Raw genomic sequence first — 22535 nt, forward strand, 5'->3', positions numbered from 1 at the left:
TCTAACAATCGTTCACGCAAGCCAGTTTATTTAAGGCTGAAAATTGAAAATTAAAAATCTTGAAAAGGGTACTTTTTGCGCTTTTTCATTGGGCGTAGATTTCTGTGGATCAAATACTCAATCTAATTCACATTTTCAAAATTTAGAGCTTTCTATTCACAGCAGAATTTTCATAAACTTTAGAACACCACGAGGACAACTGAACCAATTACAAGTTAAAACGTTCAAAGTTTTCTTTTAAAAATATCTTTTGTAAACATTATCATTAACTTAAAAACGGTATAGGGTGTTAAAAATTGAGGAAATAAAATTAACATGTACTTAATAATGAAGAATATTATGTATGCTACATTTTTGATAATAACAAATTCTTAGAGAGATAAAAGCAAAGAGTATAATAATATGAATCACTACGAATCGTAAAAAAAAAAATTAAAGAAAAATAACCAATAAAATTAACGAGGTCCTGTATGTACACTCTACCTAGACAATGGGAACAATACCTAGATAAAAAAAACAAAAACAAAATGGAATAAGTGAAATATAGAAATAAATAAAGTGTCTCTGAAAGGAAGAACGTAAAGGATCAGTGATAAAAAAACACTAAAATAATTAAAAAGACTAAATAAAACACACCGAAAATGAAAATTATGTTCCTCTTTTCCCGGACACTCTTTATCTGGTAAGCTAAGGAAACAGAAACTATTAATACAAACATAGATAAAGTACAACCTTAGATAAAGCTGACATTACAAAATTCACGCAATCAAAGTTTAAAGTGTAAAAGTCTTTATAAACCTTCCGCAAATAGGTATCTGTATACACCTTTTCGACCGTAGCCGCGTGGTTAGGCACGTGCCACTTAATCATTTAATTATCCCCCTAAACTCGATCCAATCCTTTTTTGACACATTTTTCTATTGTCTATAGGTGCTAAAAAAGGACTGGGAAGGTTTTAGTGGGATAAAGATGACAAAAAATGCCGGCGCAGCAATTAGCGGCTACGGTCGAAAAGGTGTACATTTCATTTGGAAATAAACTCGTAATTATAACAAAGCTATCTAACTAAGTACGAAGACAAATAACGTAAGGAAATCTATAGAAAGAAACAAATAAATAAGAAATATTTTACATGAAAATGTTATTGAATAAAATGTTCTTTTGTTTCATTATTCAATTAAGTAGTCATATGAGAAAATATACAAAGTGACAAATAACTAGTCATACAAGATTTTTTTTTAAATCGGACTGCTTAATTTTTGACCAACGAAAGTGACATCGAATTTCCAAAGAAATAATTAATTAGCATGGTGTTTACATATAATAAAAGACACATAATACATAGACCAGTCAGCCTATCTAAACTGAATTTGTTTCCTGAAATTTCGATCCCATTTCGATATAGAGAAAGACATTACCCAAACACTTAAATATGAATTAAAAAGTTTAAAAAAATATGAAGGTCCTAATTTTCAAAAATGATAATTACTAGGAATGTATATACTCCAAAAAAAAAAAGGTTTAAAATTTTGATACAATTGTCATAGAACTTTTTACAAATGATTAAAAAGGCGATCACAGGACCGCCTTTTTAATGTTGTTGCATTTTTTTGTACTTTCATAACTAAATATTGTATGTTTTGTAAATTTCAATTTTTAAATATCTATAATAATAATAAAGAATATAGCCGAAAAAGCTTCTAGAAAATGTTAAGAAATAGTAAGGATATATATAATTTTTACTCTAACATCCCACATGACATATTTGGTGACTAAAATATACACTTTTCGCATTATGAATCCACTTTTAAGACGCATTTTTAATAAAGGTAAAATCTGCAATCTTTAAAATCACCCAAGAAGATAGCGCCCCAAACACGGCGACAAGCCCACTTCTCTAAGATACCATTGCAACAGCTTTCTACTTGTACTACAGAGATTGTGAATAACATTTTCAAGAATTTAGTGAAAATATTCACGCTCAAAAGATGGATAAGATAGTCAGTCATTTCCCTAGAGATAAAAATAACTTCTCAATTGTGAATAGGTCTATTTACATATCTACAGTTGAATTTAAAAAAAAGGAAACTAAAAAGTACACTAAGCAAAAAATTGAAATTCTCTCACCTGCGTGTACAACTTGAACGAGTCCGCCTTCCGACATGATCATAGCGGCTAGAACATGGTTGATATGGTTGGTATTTAGGGCTTTGGTGGCGACTTGTGGACGGTTTTGTCGTACCACAAGCAGCATCGAGCTTGTTGGGCGAGTCTTTATCATGTGAACCTTGCGCACCTGCATATTTCAAGGGTTCCAAATATTGCCCGTGAAAACCGGTGACCTTATTTTCATGATTTTCCACGCCATCAAAGAAAGAGTTCCTTTTGGTTGCAGAGGAGTTATGCGATTTATTAAAGATTGGCGTGAAGCTCTCTTTAGGTGGTAAACTGTTATCAGGATCACGGAAATTGAAACTGCTAGCATCCATGGTGGTTTCGTCGTCTGAGAATTCTTCTACTGAATGGTAAGATGATAACCGACTGCGTCCAACACAAAAACTCTCATCAAAATCACTTTCAGAATCAACTTCGCATTCACTGTCTCCATCATAATCAACACTTTTGATGCTCGTGTTTAACGTTTCATCAACGTCATTAGACAACACGACAAATTGCAGTGGTTCTTGCGATGCACATGATAATGCGCTGTCAGTGGATAATATGCGGCTTTTCAACGTGTTCTCATCTTGTAAAGGAAGGGAAGCAATGCAATGCATTCGTTGACTCCTGTATCGAGCTTTGATGCTTTCAAGTGGCAGACCACGGTCATCCTTCATTGAGGAGCAGGTGAAGCTGAAAAAAAATGTTGAAATATGATTTGTTAAAATATCATTTTATCATTTCAAATTTTGTGCAATAGCCCCAAATTTCTTTTGCTCCAAATTCATAGAGAAACGAATTTTCTTTTTCACCTTTTATAGTGGATAAGGGATGCACAGTTAGCAATATCTTTGACGTGAAATCCAGTAACTTCTTCCAGTTCTGATGGCCAAGAGTTATCTACAACAAATAATAATTGGAAAAATGTAAAATCACTCTTAATCGGTTTGTATACTATAGTCAGGACTGGCTGTGGTCTTTTCTTTTATTTCTTTTATCTAACTTGGAGAAAAATCATTACTTTCAGATTGGGTAAAAAAAATGCTGCCGGCTTCTTTCAATCAATTTTTTCTGAAAACAAAACAACTGGAATCAGATCAAAACAAACTAAAGCAAATCAGAGAAAAAAAGAATGGTAACAGATCAGACAGGCATCAAGTATCAACTGTTTTTATTTGGTGGTTTCTATAAACACACGCTTTAATGCGTGAAAATTGAGAAAATGAATAGAAAAACCATACCTCTGTCCAAGATGAGACCAGCTAAGAACAAAGATGAACAAGCAACAACAGACGGTTTGTAGCTGGAAGAAGAAAAACATTTTTGAGAGTGCCTTTTATTACCATTAGGATTCTTACATAAGAAATGCCTGGCTTCAACTTCTGAACATTTACTTATTTTGTACTGTAATCAGATTAACTTTCGCAGGATTAATTTTCATGGGATTAATTTTCAGGTTTTCGCTTTCAGAACCATTTTAACTTGATTGTTTTTCATTCGCAAAAATATACTGTAATTCAGAAAATTGAATCTCGTGAAAATTAATCTGATTGGAGTATATCTTTAAAACCTAAGTTATATATTGAAATTAACCTAGCAGAAAATCAAAAGTCATGAGTTTTTGAAATTACCTTCCAAACAAAGTGAATTGCAGCGTTAAATCATGAACATAATGACAACAAGATTTCCATGTATCGTCAATCTAAAATGTGAACAAAAGAAATCAAAGTAAAATTCATCAACAGTACATCCTCCACAAATCCGGTGTTCTTGTACTTTGAGTTACAAAGGTTGACTTTGACAGGAGTCGATGTGAATTATTATTTTTTATTTGCACGTAATATAGGCATATTATTTCAACTGAGCTTTATAGAAAAAGGCTCTGGAGGCAGTCTCTCAGTCTTGGCCAACCAAATCTTTGATCAGAGTTTTTTAAAAGTGGTACCTAGATGGTAGCACTACTCAATAACGGTGTAAATCCATCCAGAGCGCTATTATATATTTTTCATTTTTCATTGAATAATTGCGATGGTGTAGTGTCATTTAACTTTCTCATTCATCTTTTTTAATCTACAAAGGCTTTTTTTGCAGGCACCACTTCAAAAAAAATCTGATCAAAGGTGGTTGATAGCTTTGTCTAGAGCTTATAAAGCAAACTGATTATTTTAAGTAATATCAGCTTATGGTGGTTATAGTGATCGTTGGCTAAGGTTTAAAAGTGCAAACAATTTGTACGATTGGTAAAGCAAGAATGGTGTTCAGATAATTCCAAGAAGTAGGTTTCCATAGATCACCAGCAAATGCTCCAATAATCTCTCCCATCATCCTGAAAAATGAATATTATTTATAATAATATCAAGAAAACGGAATTTATATTGACATCACAAAATCCAACCTTTTAAGGTGAATGAAATCATACATACAAAACATAAATCGAAAATTCTTTCTGAAATTAAGCTAGATTCAAATCCTATGCACAAAGCAATCGTTTTAGACTCAAGTTGACATAAAGATTAAAAATGTATGTCTAACACAAGCTCATGAAAAAATATTTATATACTTGACAACGTCTTCATATTGGTAGGTTTGATCAGTCAACCATGATGATTCTCTGACCGTCAAAATGTGTACTTGTCTTGCATCATAATGTGATCTAAACATTTTAAAAAGTATTTGAAAATGTGATATGAAAAGGATGTATTTCAATTGAAAAGAATTCATTATTATTGCATTGCGAAGGCTTAAACGAATTTTGCACATGTCGAAAGGATTCTCTGATGTGTGAAATACTTGGTTTTGAAGATAAATAATATGAAATCCATTTTGCCATCCAAACTTATATCTAGCAATGTTATTCAACACTTATCTACATGGTATAGGGAACTTCATATCTGGTAATTTCCACTTGACTGCAAAATGATGTACTTTTGATACTTATCACAAAGATATGCATTCATTAAACCATTAGAAAGCAATTTAAGAATATATTGACCCAAGGCCAAACTTACTTTGCCGCCAGCAACAAACATGAGATTCCTAACAATTGCAATTTGGTTCTTTCAACCACTCGAGACATCAAGTAACGATCAACATAGCTAACAGCTGCATGTAACACCTCATGTGACATGTCTTTCATATAAGCAACTTCTGCTAGCCAATCTACTAAGATACATCTCATTAAGCTATTTATTTTAGGTTGGTAAAGTTCAAGTTTGTCAACACGAACACATTGACAATTGGAAAATAAGTTTTTCGAGAGTTTGTTCATATTCAACATGTCCTCAATAAAAAGTGAATTGTTTGATAAAGCAAAACCAACAAGTTCAAAAATTGTTTCCTTATTCCCTGTCATAGCACATTCTCTCAATTCTCGAACCCACTGTAAGGTCTTTCCAGCATCAGCTGAAATCTCATTTTTCCTTGCCAACAGAAGCTCAAACTTTGCATGTGAGCAGCGAAGATCACAGGATTGTAGGAAGTTTTCAGTTGATTTTTCTTTGCTGCTGTTGTTGTCTGATTCCAAGTTGAAGATACGTCCAATGTTATAACACAATGGTCCGTTCATTTTGGATTCCTACAGGGAAGAGAATTAAATAAATTCTATTCTTCTCAAAGTTCAGTTTTAAATCGCAAGTCATTACAGTGCCGCAAATAACGGCCGGTGACTTGTAATTACCAGTCAGGTTAATATTATAAGTTAAAGGCTTATTAAGTTATTTTATTATTTTCAATCATGCTAATTACATTTCGATTCAGCCCAACTAGATACTTCATACCGCTTTCAAATAAAAGACAAACAAACTTTTAATTAAAATAGGTCTTTAGCCAATCTGAAACTAAGGAAATTACCTGCCAACTGAAATTTCCTTTTCCTTATTTGCAGCACCGTTGTACAGTCAATACATTAATTTATCCAAAAAAATAAGACATTACAAGGGAAAGTTAGGCTGATGCAAATCATCAAAGAAAAGCAAGGAATATTAAATTCTAAAGCATACCTTGAGAGTTAACATTTGCGTATGCACCAAGTGTTTCAGGCAGATACTTTTGGACATAGACCATGGTGGCCGAATTAACATCCAAGTTAGCGGTTTATTGGGATGGATATTGAGATCCAGATTGTGCAAGTAGTTTGCAGCTTTGATTGAGTGTTCTTGAACGTCTTTCTTGTTTTTTTCTTCCCCAACTATTTATTAAAGCAAGAAATGAAAAGTAAACAGTTTACCAAAAGGCTGCTATGAGTCTAGTTAATTTAGCTGTCGCTGCAAAGCGTCTGGTCTGAGACCGGCCCCGAGTGACCCGTCGACATCCTTTTACAACAATTTTTTGATGTAATTGTTACTAAAAATCACTAACCAGCGGCTTGGACTGATCTAACGAACAGCCCGGACCCGTCTAATGAGCGGCCCGGACCAGTCTAATGAGCGGCCACAAGCGTCTAGAAGCAACCAGGACTGTTAGAGATCACGTTTCTAGAAGGTCTGGAGGCTGATCTAAAACAAAGATTTGGCCGCTACTAGACCGCTCGTAATAAGACCAAGACCGGTCTGATTTTCAGGTACTTTAAATCGCTTGGGAAGTCACAAATGAGGTTCCCATTCATTTTACTAAAGTGACCTAGGTTAATAAGCGCCTCCTTGAATAATGCCCATAAACTTTCAGGAATGACCCCTTCAAGAATTTTTAAAGACCTTTACTTTTACAAAAAGGGTTAAAATTCATGTATATCACAAAAGTTTCTGCTCTTAAAAGTTTATACACCTAAAAGTAAAAAAGTGATAAGTAGATTTTTAGCAACAAACAGAGAAAGCTCTAATATCCTTTTTTTTTGCTGCTAAGGGAAGGATTGTGTTTTCTAAAAAAGGAAGAGCAAATGAAAATTGTTTCATCAAATTTGTAAACCAACCTGTTAAGTTATAATGGTAGAGATGAGACAAGCCAAGTTTTGTTAGACTTTCAACATTTCCATGATTTGAACCCCTAAAATGAAAGTGCAATTAACCATAAAGCTCAAATGTTCTGTGGTGGGTTTTAAACTACAGAAGAAAAAAAAGAATATGCTCCAGGTAGGCTCAGCAATTTTATTCCAAGAAGAAGATCAAAAATGAATGTATTACCTTCTGAAAAGGGAGTAGTCTTTTTGCGTTGATGGCCACATGTTTTGGTAGCTAACTCTTGACCAAATACTTGGGGTACCATCAATAAGGTTTTTAAAATGGTTGTTTACCTATCGATTGAAACGTGACAATGAGACAATGCCATTTTGTAGTTGGGATTTGGAGAATTTTGAGCTTGAAATTATTATCATGCTGCAGTTTTACAGTAAGTCATGGGCATTTTAAAGCATTTAAAATGGTTTGTGGCCTGTAAAAATGTAGGTTTTCCATTATGTATGAAGCATAGGGCATAGTGAATTAAAAATCCAAAACTACTTTTAAATTTTCACAGAAAAGATACCAATCTTTTCAAATAATTAGATTCAGTTAGATTTTAAATTAATTCATTAATTTTGTACTAGGTTGGAGAAATGTTGATTGATACATGTTAAAACATTTTTGGATAATAATTCAAAATGAAGGTGTCCACATACTTTTACACAAACAAGTGATTATACTGTTATTCTTACCAATCTCAATGAAATCAATTCCTTTGCATTGAAATACTCAAGTATTTTGATGGAAAGTTCATTTGGTAAGTCTGACAATGATCTGACAACAAAAAGACTTCGAGCAGCAGAGCATTTGTATGGTATATCTGCTGACATCATCACTTGCTTCTTGAATGTTACATTTCTCTTCTTCAAGCGTCTACTTCGTCTTCTTGGTACAAGTCCAGTTTCTAGCCTTGAGCCATTAGAGCGACTTCGAGCTGAATAAAAAAAAACATAATTTTTTTCATTGTTTTTACTGAAGAATCACATGGCCAAAACAAACAAGCTGGATCCTGATTGATGGGACTGACGAAAACAGTAGATTGTCAAAAAATTTTAATAATTGTAATTAATTGTAAGACCATCATAGCTTGTACCCCCCTTTATAAGGTTGAAATCCTAAAAACTTTAACCAATTTTCACAAGGAATTCTGTGAATAGACTCAAAAGAACCTCTTTTCAAGAGTGAATATGCTATCTTTTTAGTTAATCTGAGTGGTGCGTAATGTCTTGAAAGTGGGAAAAAATCCTGATGACGCCCCCACTTTGAGAGGGGTTCCATCAAATTTTGAAAGTAGTGACCCCCTTCCGAACTATGACAATTTGGCACAATTTTTAAGTTTTGAGGGCAAAATATAGCATTCCCCCAGAAGAGCCCTGATTTCCACTAAAGGCAACAAACTACATGCTGAATGGACCTACCTAGGAGGAAATGGCAACAATAGTAAAAAATGAGACTAAAAAAGTAAAAGTTCAAAAAACTTTCCAATTTCCAATTTCTGATGTTAAGCTTAAAACAAAACTCAAGATTCTTGTCTGTAAAATACAAGTAAATCAGGTAACTGGATCAAAGGAATAAAGTTTCAATTTTGTCTCATCAGAAAAAGAGTGTCCCAAGTCAAATTTTTGGCAAATTGAGTATAGTCCTAATTATATGGCTGACTACATTTAGCTTAGAAATGTAAGGGAGGAGCGGGGTGATTAATCCGTAATAGCCCTGCTGTCATCACCCTGCAAAAACAGAAAAAGTTTTTTTCATCAAAAAAGTGGTACAACTTGTTTAACTGACTTTTTTAACCAATCGATTTCATAGTTGTGAAATTTAAATATTTCGATTATATTAATCTTGCTATTATTCCCAAATCACCCTTTAAACCATGTTATTACTAGTAAATAGAGGTCATCTACATCCAATTATCTTTAAGTAAAAAAAGAGGCTTAAGTCTATGGGTAACTTTCTGTTGGACTCGTGATCTTTTTTAGGTTTTAGTCAAAAAGTTCAAAATAAGTCAAAAATTTCAAAGTAAAAAAGTCATCCAGTAAGTCCATTTTAGAGTGTGGACTTTTAGACTTTAAAATCTTTCAAGCTTTATAAGGTTTTTTCAAGGGGATTTTAAAGGCGAAAAAGGCTTTGTCCATTCTAGTCAATAGAATCCTCCTCTAGAAGGAGTAAGAAGCTCGTTCATAGTTTGTTGGATAGCTTAGTCGCCAGGACCTGACTGAATGAAGGAAAGGTGCCCAGTAGTAAAACTTAAAATTCACTAGAGGACAGAATCAAGTAAACAAGGGCCAAATTTGGAGGTTCTTGGATCACTTATTGAACAAAAATGGTCAAAAGCAGTCAAAATCTCAAAAAAGTGGATTTTTGTTAAATTTTTGCATTTTTTTGATTTTTACTCGTTGGAAAGACTCCCTTTTGGCTTCACCCTAATATATAGCCAATGTCTGATACACCCTACATTGGCATAGCCCATATGGCTAATGGATTCATCATTATAATCAATAACTGATTGATTTAGTCCCTTCTCACAATGTTTTTGGCTGCTGATTATTGATTGTTTTCATTGATTATTGAGAAAAAAGTAAAATGATTGTGTGACTCCAAAGAATCCTACTTTTAGGCATTTTTGGGTTCAAATTTGTTTTTTGAAGATTTGGCTCTATAAGGTTTTAAACACTAACTATAACATTGTGCAAAAAATCTAAAAAATATTGAGCCAATTGCAAGAAATGCTAATTTTTCCTAAAAATCAACAAGACTAAAGGGAATTCCCATTGCCATTTTGCATCATTGTGTAAAAAATCAGAAAAAAATAACGAGTCAACTTTGAGAAAAGCTATATTTTCTTATTTGGTTAAAGGGAATTTCCCCCAAAATACCAAAATCCGTTTTTTAGGGTGAATAAGAATTTTCCGGGAAAAACCACTTCAGCCATTCTTTAGAGATTCTTGCCCTCCATCTGTGTACAAAAAATCAGAAAAAAGTAATGACAGGATTTTGCACAAAGTCCAAAAAACCCTATTTTTTGGTAGTTTTTTGCCCAAATTTGCCCAAATAAATTTTTTCTCAAAAATCGGGCTCCGTCACGTTCTGGACATTGCCATTTTGCATCATTGTGCAAAAAATCAGAAAAAACTAATGAGCCAATCCTGAGAAAAGCTGGTAACAGACGGAGGGACGAACGAACGAACGGACATGGGTTAAAATTTATAGAACCTCCACCGGGGTACCCGGAGGTAGGTCCAAAAAGTGATCCTTAAAACATATGACTCCAGCCCTTAAATTTCAGGTTGCCATTCGACAGTGCCGACCTAAAACCCAAAGATTGTGCATGATCGGCAGTTCATTGCCAGCCGACCATAATAGTGATCTTTTTGGTCAGCAAAGCTGACCTGGCCAATAAAAAAAGTAAAAACAGAACTAAAAGAAAAGCAGATCCTTTTTTTGTCTTCAAGAGAGCTTCCCTTGCTCGTAGAACTTCCCTTTCTTGTTTCAAAGGACATTGTAGCTTTCAAATAGAAAAAAAACTTTGCCAGAGCCTTTGACAGTTACTTTAATGGGATAATCGCACAATGGGTTATTTTTTCTTATTTGGCACGCCCTCAAAGAGAGCAATTAATCGTTAATTGCATCCTGTAGAGAGCAATTAATCGTTAATCACACTCTCCAATGCCGCGCCAATGTTTACAAAATTGATTTTAATGTTTTTTCTTACATTTTTTTTTTCATCAAACGTTTTAATTGCATTCAAAATTTATTTTGTGAGAAAGAAAATCAATAAACAACAATAAAAGAAAGACATAAAGAGAAGAGAAAAATATAAAACTGTCAGTGTAATTTCTGTAATTTATTTTCCTAACTGGGAAAAAGTAGTCAAAGCCATTGTGCGATTAGCTTGTAATCACATAATAACTCGTACAATTCGAAAATTGCACTCGTGATATTTTTGTTTCGAATTTCCCTGGTCCTTTCGGACTCGGAAAATTAATAACAAAAAAAAAAAATCAATCGTGCAATTATATTTGAATTGCACTCGTTATCATGTGATTACATGTACTAAACTTTCGCGGGGATTAAATTTCGCGGTTTGGCCTCTCCGCGAAATTAAAAAAATTTGCGGGGACTTAATTTTGCGGTTGGCTCTAATGTCTAATGGGTGGCATTACTTTCACAATTTTGTGACTTTTACTGTCAAATCATGCATGTTGGTTGTTAAAGTACACAGTATTAGCGCCTCGCTTTGATGCAAGTAACCATTCAAATATTATTTATTTGACATATTTTGAGTTTTGTTTAGAAATATTGGATGAGGCCCTTCCAAATTTGCATTGGGACTTAATTTCGCGTATTTTCGCAGATGACACCCAAATCTGCAAAATCCGCAAAATTTAATCCCCACAAAAATTCATCCCATTAAAGTAGTCACACTAGGTCCTGCCAAAATGCGTATCAAAGATTAATGCTGCGAAGACGCTATATCGTTTACTTGACTCGCAGGCAAAAAAATACGCAGCAAAACTTCTAAAGGGATTTATGAAAAAATAACGCGGCACTTTTTAATGAAATTAACATTTTTAAAAACTATGAGAAATTGCCTAAAATTTGAGCCATAGATGAGAAAATTTGAGCCAAGCCAACTTTGAAAACTAATTTGAAGATTAACTTCCCAAGAAAAAGATATACGAGGGCGACGGAACCCACCTAGATCCGCGTACTGCCGGATAGGCTACTTCCCGGAAATTTTGCCGGACCCCAAACACTGACCCATTTACGTGAAGAATTATTTTTACTTTAGTGTATAAACAATAAGGCCTTAAAAATCGAACCGCTGCCTCGGGAATACACCGTTTAGGAGTCTCGCTATTTCACGGTACTCCATTGCAGAGGCCCGGTAAAAATGGTAGGTAAAAATGCGCACTTTAGTACTGTGAAAGGTTAGAGGAATGTAAACATTGTGAATTTTTTTCTCTCCTTTAAAGAGAATGATTTAGATATTTGAACATGATATCAATGATAATCTTATAAGTCTCTCCTGAAAATTTCACAAAAATTCATCAAGAGGAAAAGAAGTTATGATTAAAAGGAGTTCTTTACCTACCGTTTTTCTGCTATGTTTCCTTATGAGAACCAGATGTTTACCTACCGTTTTTTTGCGGAGGAGAGTGAATTTTCCGTGATCGCTAAAATCAAAACAATGGAAAATTGGATTGACGCGTGCGCAGTCGACACTCCTAAACGGTGTATTGAATGACAAAATTTGGTTGGTTGATATTCTGGCTACTGCACGTTTGCAATTGGTCATTTTGTCTCATTTTAAGTTTTCAAGTTTTAATTAATTGTCTTGGGAACTTGAACTTTACACATTTTTTTTTTATAAGGAACCTTAATTTTGCTCTGAGCCTGGAGTTCCTTATTTTTACAGAGGATTTCAGCCTCAAAGTTCCTTATCTAGTTCCTTATTTACATAGCTGCTAAGAACCTAATCGGTTCAACCCTTGATAAAAAAAACTTGTTTTCTTATTCTCAGCCTGAGCAGTTCCTTAACAATTCCTTATTTTTTGGACCATTTTCAGCCTCAAGTTCCTTATAAACCTGTTACTTATGAAAAAAAAAGTGTATTCAGGTAACTCTCATCCTTGTTGTTGCAAATACATCCTGTAGATGACTGACGTTGTTTCTTCTGAAAGCTCGATTTCCTAGTGTAACTACTGTCAACTGCTCTAACTTGGGATTATCTGACAAGACATGGGACAACAATTTGGCCACATTTCACCCAACCTCCAAAGTGATTTGATTTGGGTTAAGGAACAGCGTATTTAAAAATACACGATTTCCCTTTCGATTTTACAGTAAGTGAAAATACAGACCAGATATGCAACAGTCCCATGTCAAGTTAGACATTAGAGCAGTTGACAGTAACTGTTTGAACAACTTTACCAACCTATAATAAAGCTCAGATTGGCATTGCTGACCTAAAAAACAAGCCTAGGTTGGCAAAATTTTTGCTTAAGTAAGTACCTGGGGGAACTACTGTGAAGAAGAATCGACATATCACCCTAAAACAAAGCAACTTTAGAGTAGACTTCACAAATGGTCATAAATTTGGATGAAAGGGGAGGGTGAGAGCTTTTCTCTTTTTCAAAAAAATTGACTTTTAGGTGGATAGAAATTTGTAAACTTCGAATTTATTTTTTAAAAAACTGTTTAAAGGTTGAGTAGACACTGTTGTCATTAAAAAAATAATGAATTTCATAAGAATTTGGACGACTATAACTCGTGTATGGCGCCATCACTAGCTAGAAGCCGAACTTTTGCGATGAGGTATAAAGAGCGCCATTTTTATCTCAGTGCCAAAACTACCTCGTCCATCATGGAATGGTGGAGATTGCCAGTGAAAAGATTAGTTTCAGCTGCCAAGAGAGGTTTGAAAAATACTTACTCCAAGGCATCTTCTTGCCCATTTTTGTGGATATAATATTGATAAAAACTGAGATTAAAATGTGTAAAATCTAAAATGATTGTCGTTGAAATTTGTGCGCTCTATTTCGTTCGGTTCTTTCATTGATATGTTTTGCTGCTCATTTTTGGCTGAATCTTGTTATTCAGGGGAAATCCAAAAGGTTCGTTACCGACTTATACGTGATTGGTTGAAAAAAACTTGTCTTCTCTCTGATTGGCTCAATTTAGACAATAAGAAATCATGTTTATTTGTTCGATTCCGAGGAAAGCCATGAGAAATCAGCGATTTGTTATTCATTGGCTTCACAGCCGAAAAAAAACAATGTGAAAGATGCATAAAACAGTTATAGAAAGAGTGACCAATGAGAAAAACCGCACCGATAGTGAAAGTACTTTCAAAAATTTTGAGATCTTTCTTGAAGAAGGCCATGCTGAATTCCAATGGCGGAGGTGAAAGGCAAAAAATTCGTTAAAACATTTTTTAATCCCACTCAGCACAGCTAGCCTTCTTGCATCCTTCGACCCTATGATTGCAATATGAATATAGGTATCATTTCATATTTTTAATTACTATACTTTAAATATTTGTAACCATAAAAAACAAAAGTAGAGCCCAGTAAAATTTGAAATAGTTTCTTTTCATCTTTCAATAAAAATACATTACTTAAATTTTCGTGACTTCTGTGCTTAATATTCAAACATACAAAATAAGTGATCCTTGTTAGGAAAAGGTCTGTGACATCGTGCCATCAAAGGAACAATTTTTTTTAGATTTCTCCATCAAATAATGAAAGTTCCTGTCAAGTTTAAATTCATCCATTTATTCACCAAATTTGTACTATTTCAGGCCTTAAAACAGGATTTTTGCTTGTTTGTAACATTTTACGCTCAAAATTTTCTTCATCTTCAGAATTAAATTTGGTTTTAATGGCCAAGACCCCGCCAATGCCCTGCTGGACACCGGGGATTTCCTTGTTGCATGACCGCGCCGGGGATTGAAACATTATTTTTTTTTAGACTTACCCTAGACTAACGGGCAAGCGATCGCATGGGCATTTTTTAAAGAGGCAGCCATGTTGAATAATTATGTACTCCAGCATAAAAACAATGATACAGCCATGCATAATTACTGTATCATGCATATTTTAAAAATTAAGCATGGTTGTATCATTGTTTTTATGCTGGAGTACATAATTATTCAACATGGCTGCCTCTTTAAAAAAAGGTCTATTTCACTACTCCTATTCCGCCCACTTTCATGCAAAAGTTGTAGACCTGTCATCGTCCTCATGTTAACTTGCGTCCACGTGTTCACTTATCTGTACGCACAGTTCACTTATTTGGCCACCTTATTAGAGCTTTTGCTAGGCATGATACCATTTTGACTACTTACCTACCGTAAGAGGAAGTTAATTTTATTTCCTTAGCGACCATAGAGAGGAAAAAATCTGAATCTATCAGTGATTCTGACCTTCCTATTATTACTGTCTTTAAAGAAGGGTGTCAAAATTAGAAGAGGGATGTTGACATTAGACCAACTTACGGTATCGTCAACTGCTCTAACTTGGGACTATCTGACAAAACGCAGGACGGCAATTCGGCCACCATTTCACTGAACCTCCAAAGTCATTTGATTTGAGTCAATGAACGGTGTATTAAAAAAATACATGATTTCTCTTTGGCACCGAGTAGGCTTTTAAATCAAAATATGAAAAAAAATCTGTAGTGGAACACACGCGAGTGTCTGGAACGAAGAAGAACAAATTAGTGGCAAAAAAATGGAGCATTTGACGTCACTCGTTATTTCTTGATCCCATCGGGCGATAGGCAGTTAGGCGGCGGGCGTTCTCTAATTCTCTAATCGGTGTCCGGTCATTTTGAATAAGAACAAAAAATTAAAAAGAGTGCGCTATCCGTGAAAGTTATCATGACATGTTATGACAGAAAGTTTGATTGATAAACTTGGTGGAGTTATCAAAACAAATGTGTTGTCAAAGAAATTTAACAGTAAGGGAAAATACAGGCCAGATATTAACAGTCCCATGTTTCGATCAATGGTCCCAAGTTAGAGCAGTTGACGATAATATACCGGGTGCGCCACAAAAAAGTTTCTCTCTTTAAAACTGATTTTCTCTAGATTTTAAAAGAATCATTCGTATTCCATTGGAAAGAAGAAAGATAAACTTAAATTTTGATGGGTCATTTAATAAATTCGGTTCATTAGATCAAAAGTTTCTCTACTTTCAGAAAGTGCCCGAAAACAATTTCGAGAAAATTAGTTTTAAAGAGAGAAACTTTTTTGTTGCGCACACGGTATTAGCCCTGAAAAAATTTTTGACCAAACCCTAGAATAGTATAATATTTAAAAGGAAGGAGTTAAAAGGAGTATTTTAAAAACAACTTGATTTTGGAAAAATCCACTCTACTCAAGCTCTTTCAAGCTAAAAAAATTAAAGCTACTTATTTTTGTCAGAAAATAAACTGCAAAATATTGCAAGCAATTTTCATTTTTCAGGCTATAAAAAGAAGTAAGTGACTTCAGAAAATAAAATGAAACTTTAGTCCAAAAAAAAAAGATAAAAAGAAGTCTTTTACTAGAAATCAACTACTGGAAAACATAGGCTGGACTCTTAGGAATTGATTTTTGCAAAAATATGAATTTTCAAAAATTGATGGTTACTTCCTTTTGTCAGATCAAGGCAGATGGGGACCAGCAAAATGGTCAAAAATTTTCTCACCACTCGTTTTTGTGATCTTATAGACCTAATTGATTATTTAAGAAAGTTAGTTTGCTTTTATCAAGTCTGTGCACACAAAGAACATTGTAGCTCTCACTAAGACTAAGAAATCAAGCTTTTAGTAATAACCAGTCTCTGCAACTCAATACAATCAATAAGTTTTTCCATTTAATGACTAATCGATAACCAATCTTAAACATTTATATCAAGATTACAGGATTTGGAGTGGAGGCCGATTTTACTTTTGTTTTCAGTGGTTTCATTTTCGATTTCAAGCCAACATCTTAGCAACAGGATGCTTGCCCATAGTTACAGGAGTTTGTGCAAAAAACTAAACATAAAAAAATTTCCAAATCCCCCCTTCAATTAAAACAATAAAAAATGAAACTTTTCCATGTTTCACTTTTTTGCACCAATTCTTCAAAATGAAAATTTGAGATTTTAAGTTCTTCTTTCATTCAATGATTTTTTACGACACTTTTTTTACAATCTACCTCTCGCATTAAATTTCTGCTTTCTTCGGAGAATTGAAAATGAGAAATAGTCTACACCTTAGGATCACGGATTGAAACTTCATAACATAAGAGATTTTACAGCCGCCTGCCAAGGCACTGAAAGGCCATGGGTGCCAAGAAGAAAGGCAGTGTGAAATGCGGCAATCTTATCGGTGGAAATTAAATAAATAGTCTGTAAAGGAGCGCCACGAGTCAATCAGTAGAAGAGACCACTTTCGTTTTTGCTGCAGATTTCGATATAAACTTCTCTCACAGGGGTTATTTGTCAATGTGTTGTGTCAACTTGTCAGTATTGTATTGATACAAAGGCAAAGATAAAAGGGGTGAGGCTAGCCTAGTTTCTAATCCTGATAAAAAGGAGTTTAAGTCTAGACTGCCAATCGATTGATTGGGTATTGGTAATCAAGACTATTCTAAAATAGATTGAAAATGGATTGTGATCAATCGATTATCTTAGGTAATTGATCAATTGATCGCCAATCAAGCTTTTCTGAAAATCTGCATTATTGATTATCCATTTGTATATCCATTATGTATTGGTTATTGATTATAAACGACTATCAAGTTCCCAAGACAATTTAAATTTTAAAGCTTGAAACAAAATGAAACGTGCAACAGGCAGCTAATTAACCACACAAAATTTTCTAAGAAGTTGATCTACTATGCGTGGAGTCATTACTAAATGTTTTTGCTGCTGGAGTCAAAATGGTATTAGACCAAGCAAAAGGTCCATTATTGACCTTTAATAGCTAAAAGCTGTTTTCTCGGGTACCTAATAGCTGCCCCCCCGCTAATTAATTTTTCGAAAATTTTCCACCCACGACATTCTAGTAGGGGGAATTTTGTTCGATTTTTTGGAATCGCTCGATTGTTTTGTTAGAAGCACTTGTTATACATTTTTGGAAAGCTAAGGGGTAGGGGAATCGAAATTACGATGTTTCCAATTTTTTTTCGGACACTTTGGTGTGATTTTCGGACAAATATGACGGTCTCAGGCAAAAATTATAGGGTTAGAAATTAATGAAAATTTTAGCTCGAGAAAACGGAGACCTGTTGTATATTTTTGGACAGCTCTCAAAAAATTAAGATTAGAGATATATTGCAAGTATAGGTGATTTCTGTACCTAACTCAAGATATTAACCCTTGAAAACTGTGTTTTTCAGCCAGAAACTGGAAACATCGTAATTTCGATTCCCTTACCCCTTAGCTTTCCAAAAATGTATAACAAGTGCTTTGACCGAAACATTCGAGCGATTTTACAAAATGCCCTCTACTATTCTTATTTCAACCCCATCGCTTATTGATTTTTGGGAAAATGTTTTTGAAAGTTTCCTCTTTTGTCTTAATCCTGCAGTATTAGCCTCCTTTAAAAAAAATTTCCGCCCAGGACATTTTTATTCCAACCCCCCCCCCCGCTTATTAAAGTTTTGTGATTTTTTCCAACCCCTCGGCTATTAGGTACCTGTGAGTACCTTGCATTTGAAAATAGCTGCACTCTTTTTCCTGCGTTAAATACTTGATGTTAGATACATGATTAGTTATACAAGTGTAATAAGGTAGTCTCAAGTTCACTTGAGCTAGAATGCGACAATGGCTGTAAGTCTGTCTGAAAACTTTAGGACAGCTTGTAGACGTCAAAAAATGGTCTGATTTGCCTAAATATCGGCACACTTAAGTTCCTTCGATGAATATTTGTTGGTGTTTTTTTTTTCATTTTTCAAAAGATTTGATTTTTGGCATGTCGAAATAATCAAGAAAGACTCGAAGAAATTGGGAAAGGGGTGGCCTTTTAAGTACCCGAGGGTAATTTTTGTGACTGTAAAAATGATCAATTTAATGCTAATTTTCGTGTATTATTATTTCATTTATGTAGATATCTGAGTAACAACATCCTGTCTTTAGGCAAGCTGAATATCATTCGATCAGTGCAAATGAAATCTTTCATGTAAAAATCTCTTTACGATACTTAAGATTAGGACAAACATTAAATGAGCAAGAAGTGAGCTTAGATATTGCAGCACTTTGAATATTGACACAAAAAGTGTTCCAACGTAGCCCAGAACTCTTCGGTCTTACTAACTCTTCTCTAATGCATTTTATCAGATGAGCCAAGACCTTTCACAATTTTCATTGATGTGAAAACTTACTTTGGCAGATTCTTTGCACATAAATAATTTGCACATTGTTTTGCATTTTATAAGTGATGTCACACGATGAATAAATTTGTGTAATGCCTCTATTGGTTGTCTTTGATATCTGCAAATGAATCAATTGGGGTCGAAAAATTGTATTTTCTCTGCTACTATAGGACATAATATAAAATTGACAAGAGTCACCAAGAATCTATGTTCGTTGAGTTGATTTTGAACCAATTGAGGCTTGAAAGAGGAAGATCGACCGTAACTCCCTCCATATCAAAATAACTTGTTGGAAGCCATATTTTGAAGATTCTTCTTTTTCAGTCATAAAAGCATTTTAAATGACTAGTTCGAATGGGGAAGAAGCCCTTAAAAACTCTTATTTGATTGATTATCTTCTTCAGTGAGTCTGCACCAGCAACCAATGGTTACCAATGATTTTACGTCACTTACAACCAATCAGCGATTGGATTTGTGATGAGTAATGTCAGAAGATTATTGCAATGGTGCATATCATGAATATTACTCTTTTTTCAACATGAAAGGAAGACATTGTCGAATGTTTTTTTGATCGCAATGCTCGATTCCATGATACCAGTCTCTCCAAAAGCCCCAACTGTTGAAAGGTGTATTATCTCGAACCTTTTCTGTGTGGAGAGTTATTACCTTATTAAGTTGTTTCCACTGCATCTGCCACCGTGACGAATGTTAAAGGTTTTATTTTTAAGTGTTCCCATTTTATATCAGACACGTATTTCATATCAGCACAGTGACTTCCTTTTCTTATATTATGCTGATATAAGCAAAAATATGTTTTCCTTTTCCTCTTTCTGACCAATCTTGCTCCACATCCGTGTCAATTCAATATATAAAAGCTTGTATATTAAAATTGATGAGTAAGCAAACGATATCACTCTTATTTAAAAATAAAACCTTTAATGTTAATGTATATACTAGCTTTAGGGATGGAGTTCGACTGCCTATTTTACAAAATGAATCACTCATCATTATCTGTTGATGCCCAATCGCTGACGATAGTGTAGTGTATTTTATATTGTATATGTATTGGTTTATTATAATTTGAAGATATTTTTGTTTGATTTTGTAATTTTGTAAAATGTAAAAAGTATTCAGGAATGAAATGCCACACTGAAATGACTTCACAAAATTACTGTATTACTTTGAAGAAAAAAAACGCCGCGTTCTTTTAACCCTCTAGAATAAACTGCCCCTCCCCAAAGAAAAAATTTCAATGAAATACCCTCTCAAATAAACGCCAACGCCCCCTCAATCAAATTGTTCTTATAAAAAAAATATATATATGGTATATCCAGAACCATATATTCTGTTAACTAAATCAGCTGTAACGTTACTTGATCCTCTTAAAAAGTGTAATAGAAATGAATTACTAATTTGTCAAAAAAATGAGACTTTTCATACTTTAAAATACGATATTGCAAATGATCCCCTCTTATTGTCTTTAGTGTAACTGTTCTTTCACTCTCATGAAAAAGTTATATTAATTTTAGGATTTACATTTTCTTGTGTGTGAGATACATTTTTAATAATATGAATGAGATAAATGTCACATGTTAAGATATGTGGATCAGTTTTGTTGATGCCTTTAAACGTTAAAGATGGTATAAATATTGTTATTTTGATACAAGGTGTAAAATCATATTTACATAATTTGCTGGTTATGATTTTCCATAATACAACAATGTGAATTTGAATATTTTTTTAACATACTTTGTTGAAGAAAAGCTTATTGGAGCAGATTTGGATTCTGATTAGAATTTTCCATAAAACTTAACAGAAACTCTTTACCCCTGTACATGGTTTTAAAATGTTATAGCCTGACATGATTATTTTTGACAGATTTTCCCTTTTTCATCGAATTACAAAGCTTCTATCGGAACAGAAGTGGACCTCTGCAAGAGAGGTTGTCTTTTTTCTTTCTGGAAAGGTACATTCGTTCTTACAATTCATGATATGCACCATTGCAATGTCTTCCATTCCACCCAATAGTTGATTGGTTGAAAGTGACGTATTGACTGATTATACGTCACTTACAACCAATCAGCTGTTGGGTCCATGATGTAATGTCAGAAGACATTGCAGTGATGCATATCGTGAATAGTCCTCCTAAACATATCACACTTAGAGCTGATTACGACCAAGGGCTTTTGATTTGACCTTCTATTTACCAAGTTTCTTGCAATTTTTCGTATTACATGTTTTTTTGATAAGCATATCTAGGCTTAGATATGACAAAATTTAAGCATGTGCTAAGCATCACCTTGAGCCTACGAAAAATGTAATTCCCTGATTTATGCTGTTTTGGCTTTTTGTCAAGCCCTCAACTTTAAGCAACTCAACTTAAGCTTGTTTTCGAATTTTTGTATGCTTATAAAAAACATGTTATAAAGGGAAGGGTAGTAATAGTAAAACCCTCCTCCTCTCTTTTCTGAGGTACAATTCCAACGCCCCCTTTTTGTTTTGTTTTTTGGGGTATTTTTGCGATTTTTATTGAAATAACTTTTTCACTTATAAACCTTACTTTTAGATTTTAGTTGGAAATTTTTTTTGAAAATTGTTTTTTTTCTTTCAATTCTTGTCAAGAGTTTCAAATACTAGACTTATAATGATGAATTGTTTAACTTGTATTTTGGCTGTTTGAAGGTAGTTAAGTAAGTTAGTGTTTCAGAACAATGCAATTAACTCAAGTTTTTTATGTTTTTATGTTGGGCAAAAGCAAGAATATGCAGTTGTTTGAGAGTTGTAAGTTCATTTTCTCAACTTGGTAAGAGAAGGGTAGGGGTCGTTGAGTGTGCCTTTATGAAATCTTAATCGTCCCTGTAAAAAATTCCCAGAAAATTATCTTATTCACACAGAGAGTCGGAAAAATATTTTTGCTTCTGGAAAAAGATTAAAATTAGGACAATTTAGTCCCAATATAAGGATAGAAAAATTCACAAACTTTTCCACCTTTATTGTCCCGCTCTAAAGGTCAAAAGTCAGGGCGACGGACACCACTCAGCTTGCAATTCTTTTTTAGACCTCCAAAACTGTTAAAAACACTGAAGGTTAGCTCTTTACAGCTTTACAGTATTATAAAAAAACTTTGATCGCCATGATGATAATGTTACTGTATATTGAAAGTTTTGACGTTCCAAATGTTTACCCAGCTGGCACACAACGTTTTTTCAACGTTCATCTAACGTTATATGGACGTTGTGAACGTTAGATAAACGTCGGAAAAACGTTGACGTTCCAAATGTTTATAATCGTCACAAAATAATCCATTTCTAATCTGTTCAATTCTAACGTGCCACACAATTCAAAATATTTTGGTATTATTAAAGAGTTCATAATACGGTCATTCTCTTTTAGGATAAGACTGAATTAAGATTGCCTCCTGATAGGTTGATTCCTGCTTTTTCATCAAGTTTGATTGGTTAATATATCCTGGTGACGTTTGTTAATAAAAGAACCATTGTGAAGTGAAATTTGATATTTTTGACTCCAAAACAGAAATTTGGTAGAATTTTTCGTTACTAGACAACTCAGAACGACGGCTGCGGCTCTGTAGT

The 22535-nt window shown here is 34.0% G+C and overlaps 1 protein-coding gene across 2 annotated transcripts; it reads right to left on the minus strand.

Moving 5' to 3' along the window:
* Positions 1-237: 237 nt before the first annotated feature.
* LOC136801431 (cyclin-F-like) lies at positions 238-13677 on the minus strand. Of its 2 annotated transcripts, XM_067058070.1 has the most exons (13): positions 13531-13677; positions 12235-12271; positions 7787-8028; positions 7278-7387; positions 7067-7140; positions 6159-6346; positions 5169-5734; positions 4721-4813; positions 4396-4486; positions 3792-3862; positions 3402-3463; positions 2973-3060; positions 238-2853 (listed from the first exon to the last, which is right to left on the minus strand). In XM_067058070.1, the coding sequence occupies exons 3-13, from the start codon at positions 7925-7927 to the stop codon at positions 2124-2126; spliced, it is 2214 nt and encodes a 737-aa protein (XP_066914171.1). In that variant the 5' UTR covers positions 7928-8028; positions 12235-12271; positions 13531-13677; the 3' UTR covers positions 238-2123. The 2 variants fall into 2 exon arrangements, with proteins under 2 accessions (XP_066914171.1, XP_066914170.1); XM_067058069.1 differs by lacking the exon at positions 12235-12271.
* Between the last annotated feature and the right edge of the window lie 8858 nt (positions 13678-22535).

Source organism: Clytia hemisphaerica, unplaced genomic scaffold (genome assembly GCF_902728285.1).
Source record: "Clytia hemisphaerica strain Z4C2 unplaced genomic scaffold, Clytia hemisphaerica genome assembly, whole genome shotgun sequence".
In the NCBI taxonomy this organism is placed as follows: Eukaryota; Metazoa; Cnidaria; class Hydrozoa; order Leptothecata; family Clytiidae; genus Clytia; species Clytia hemisphaerica.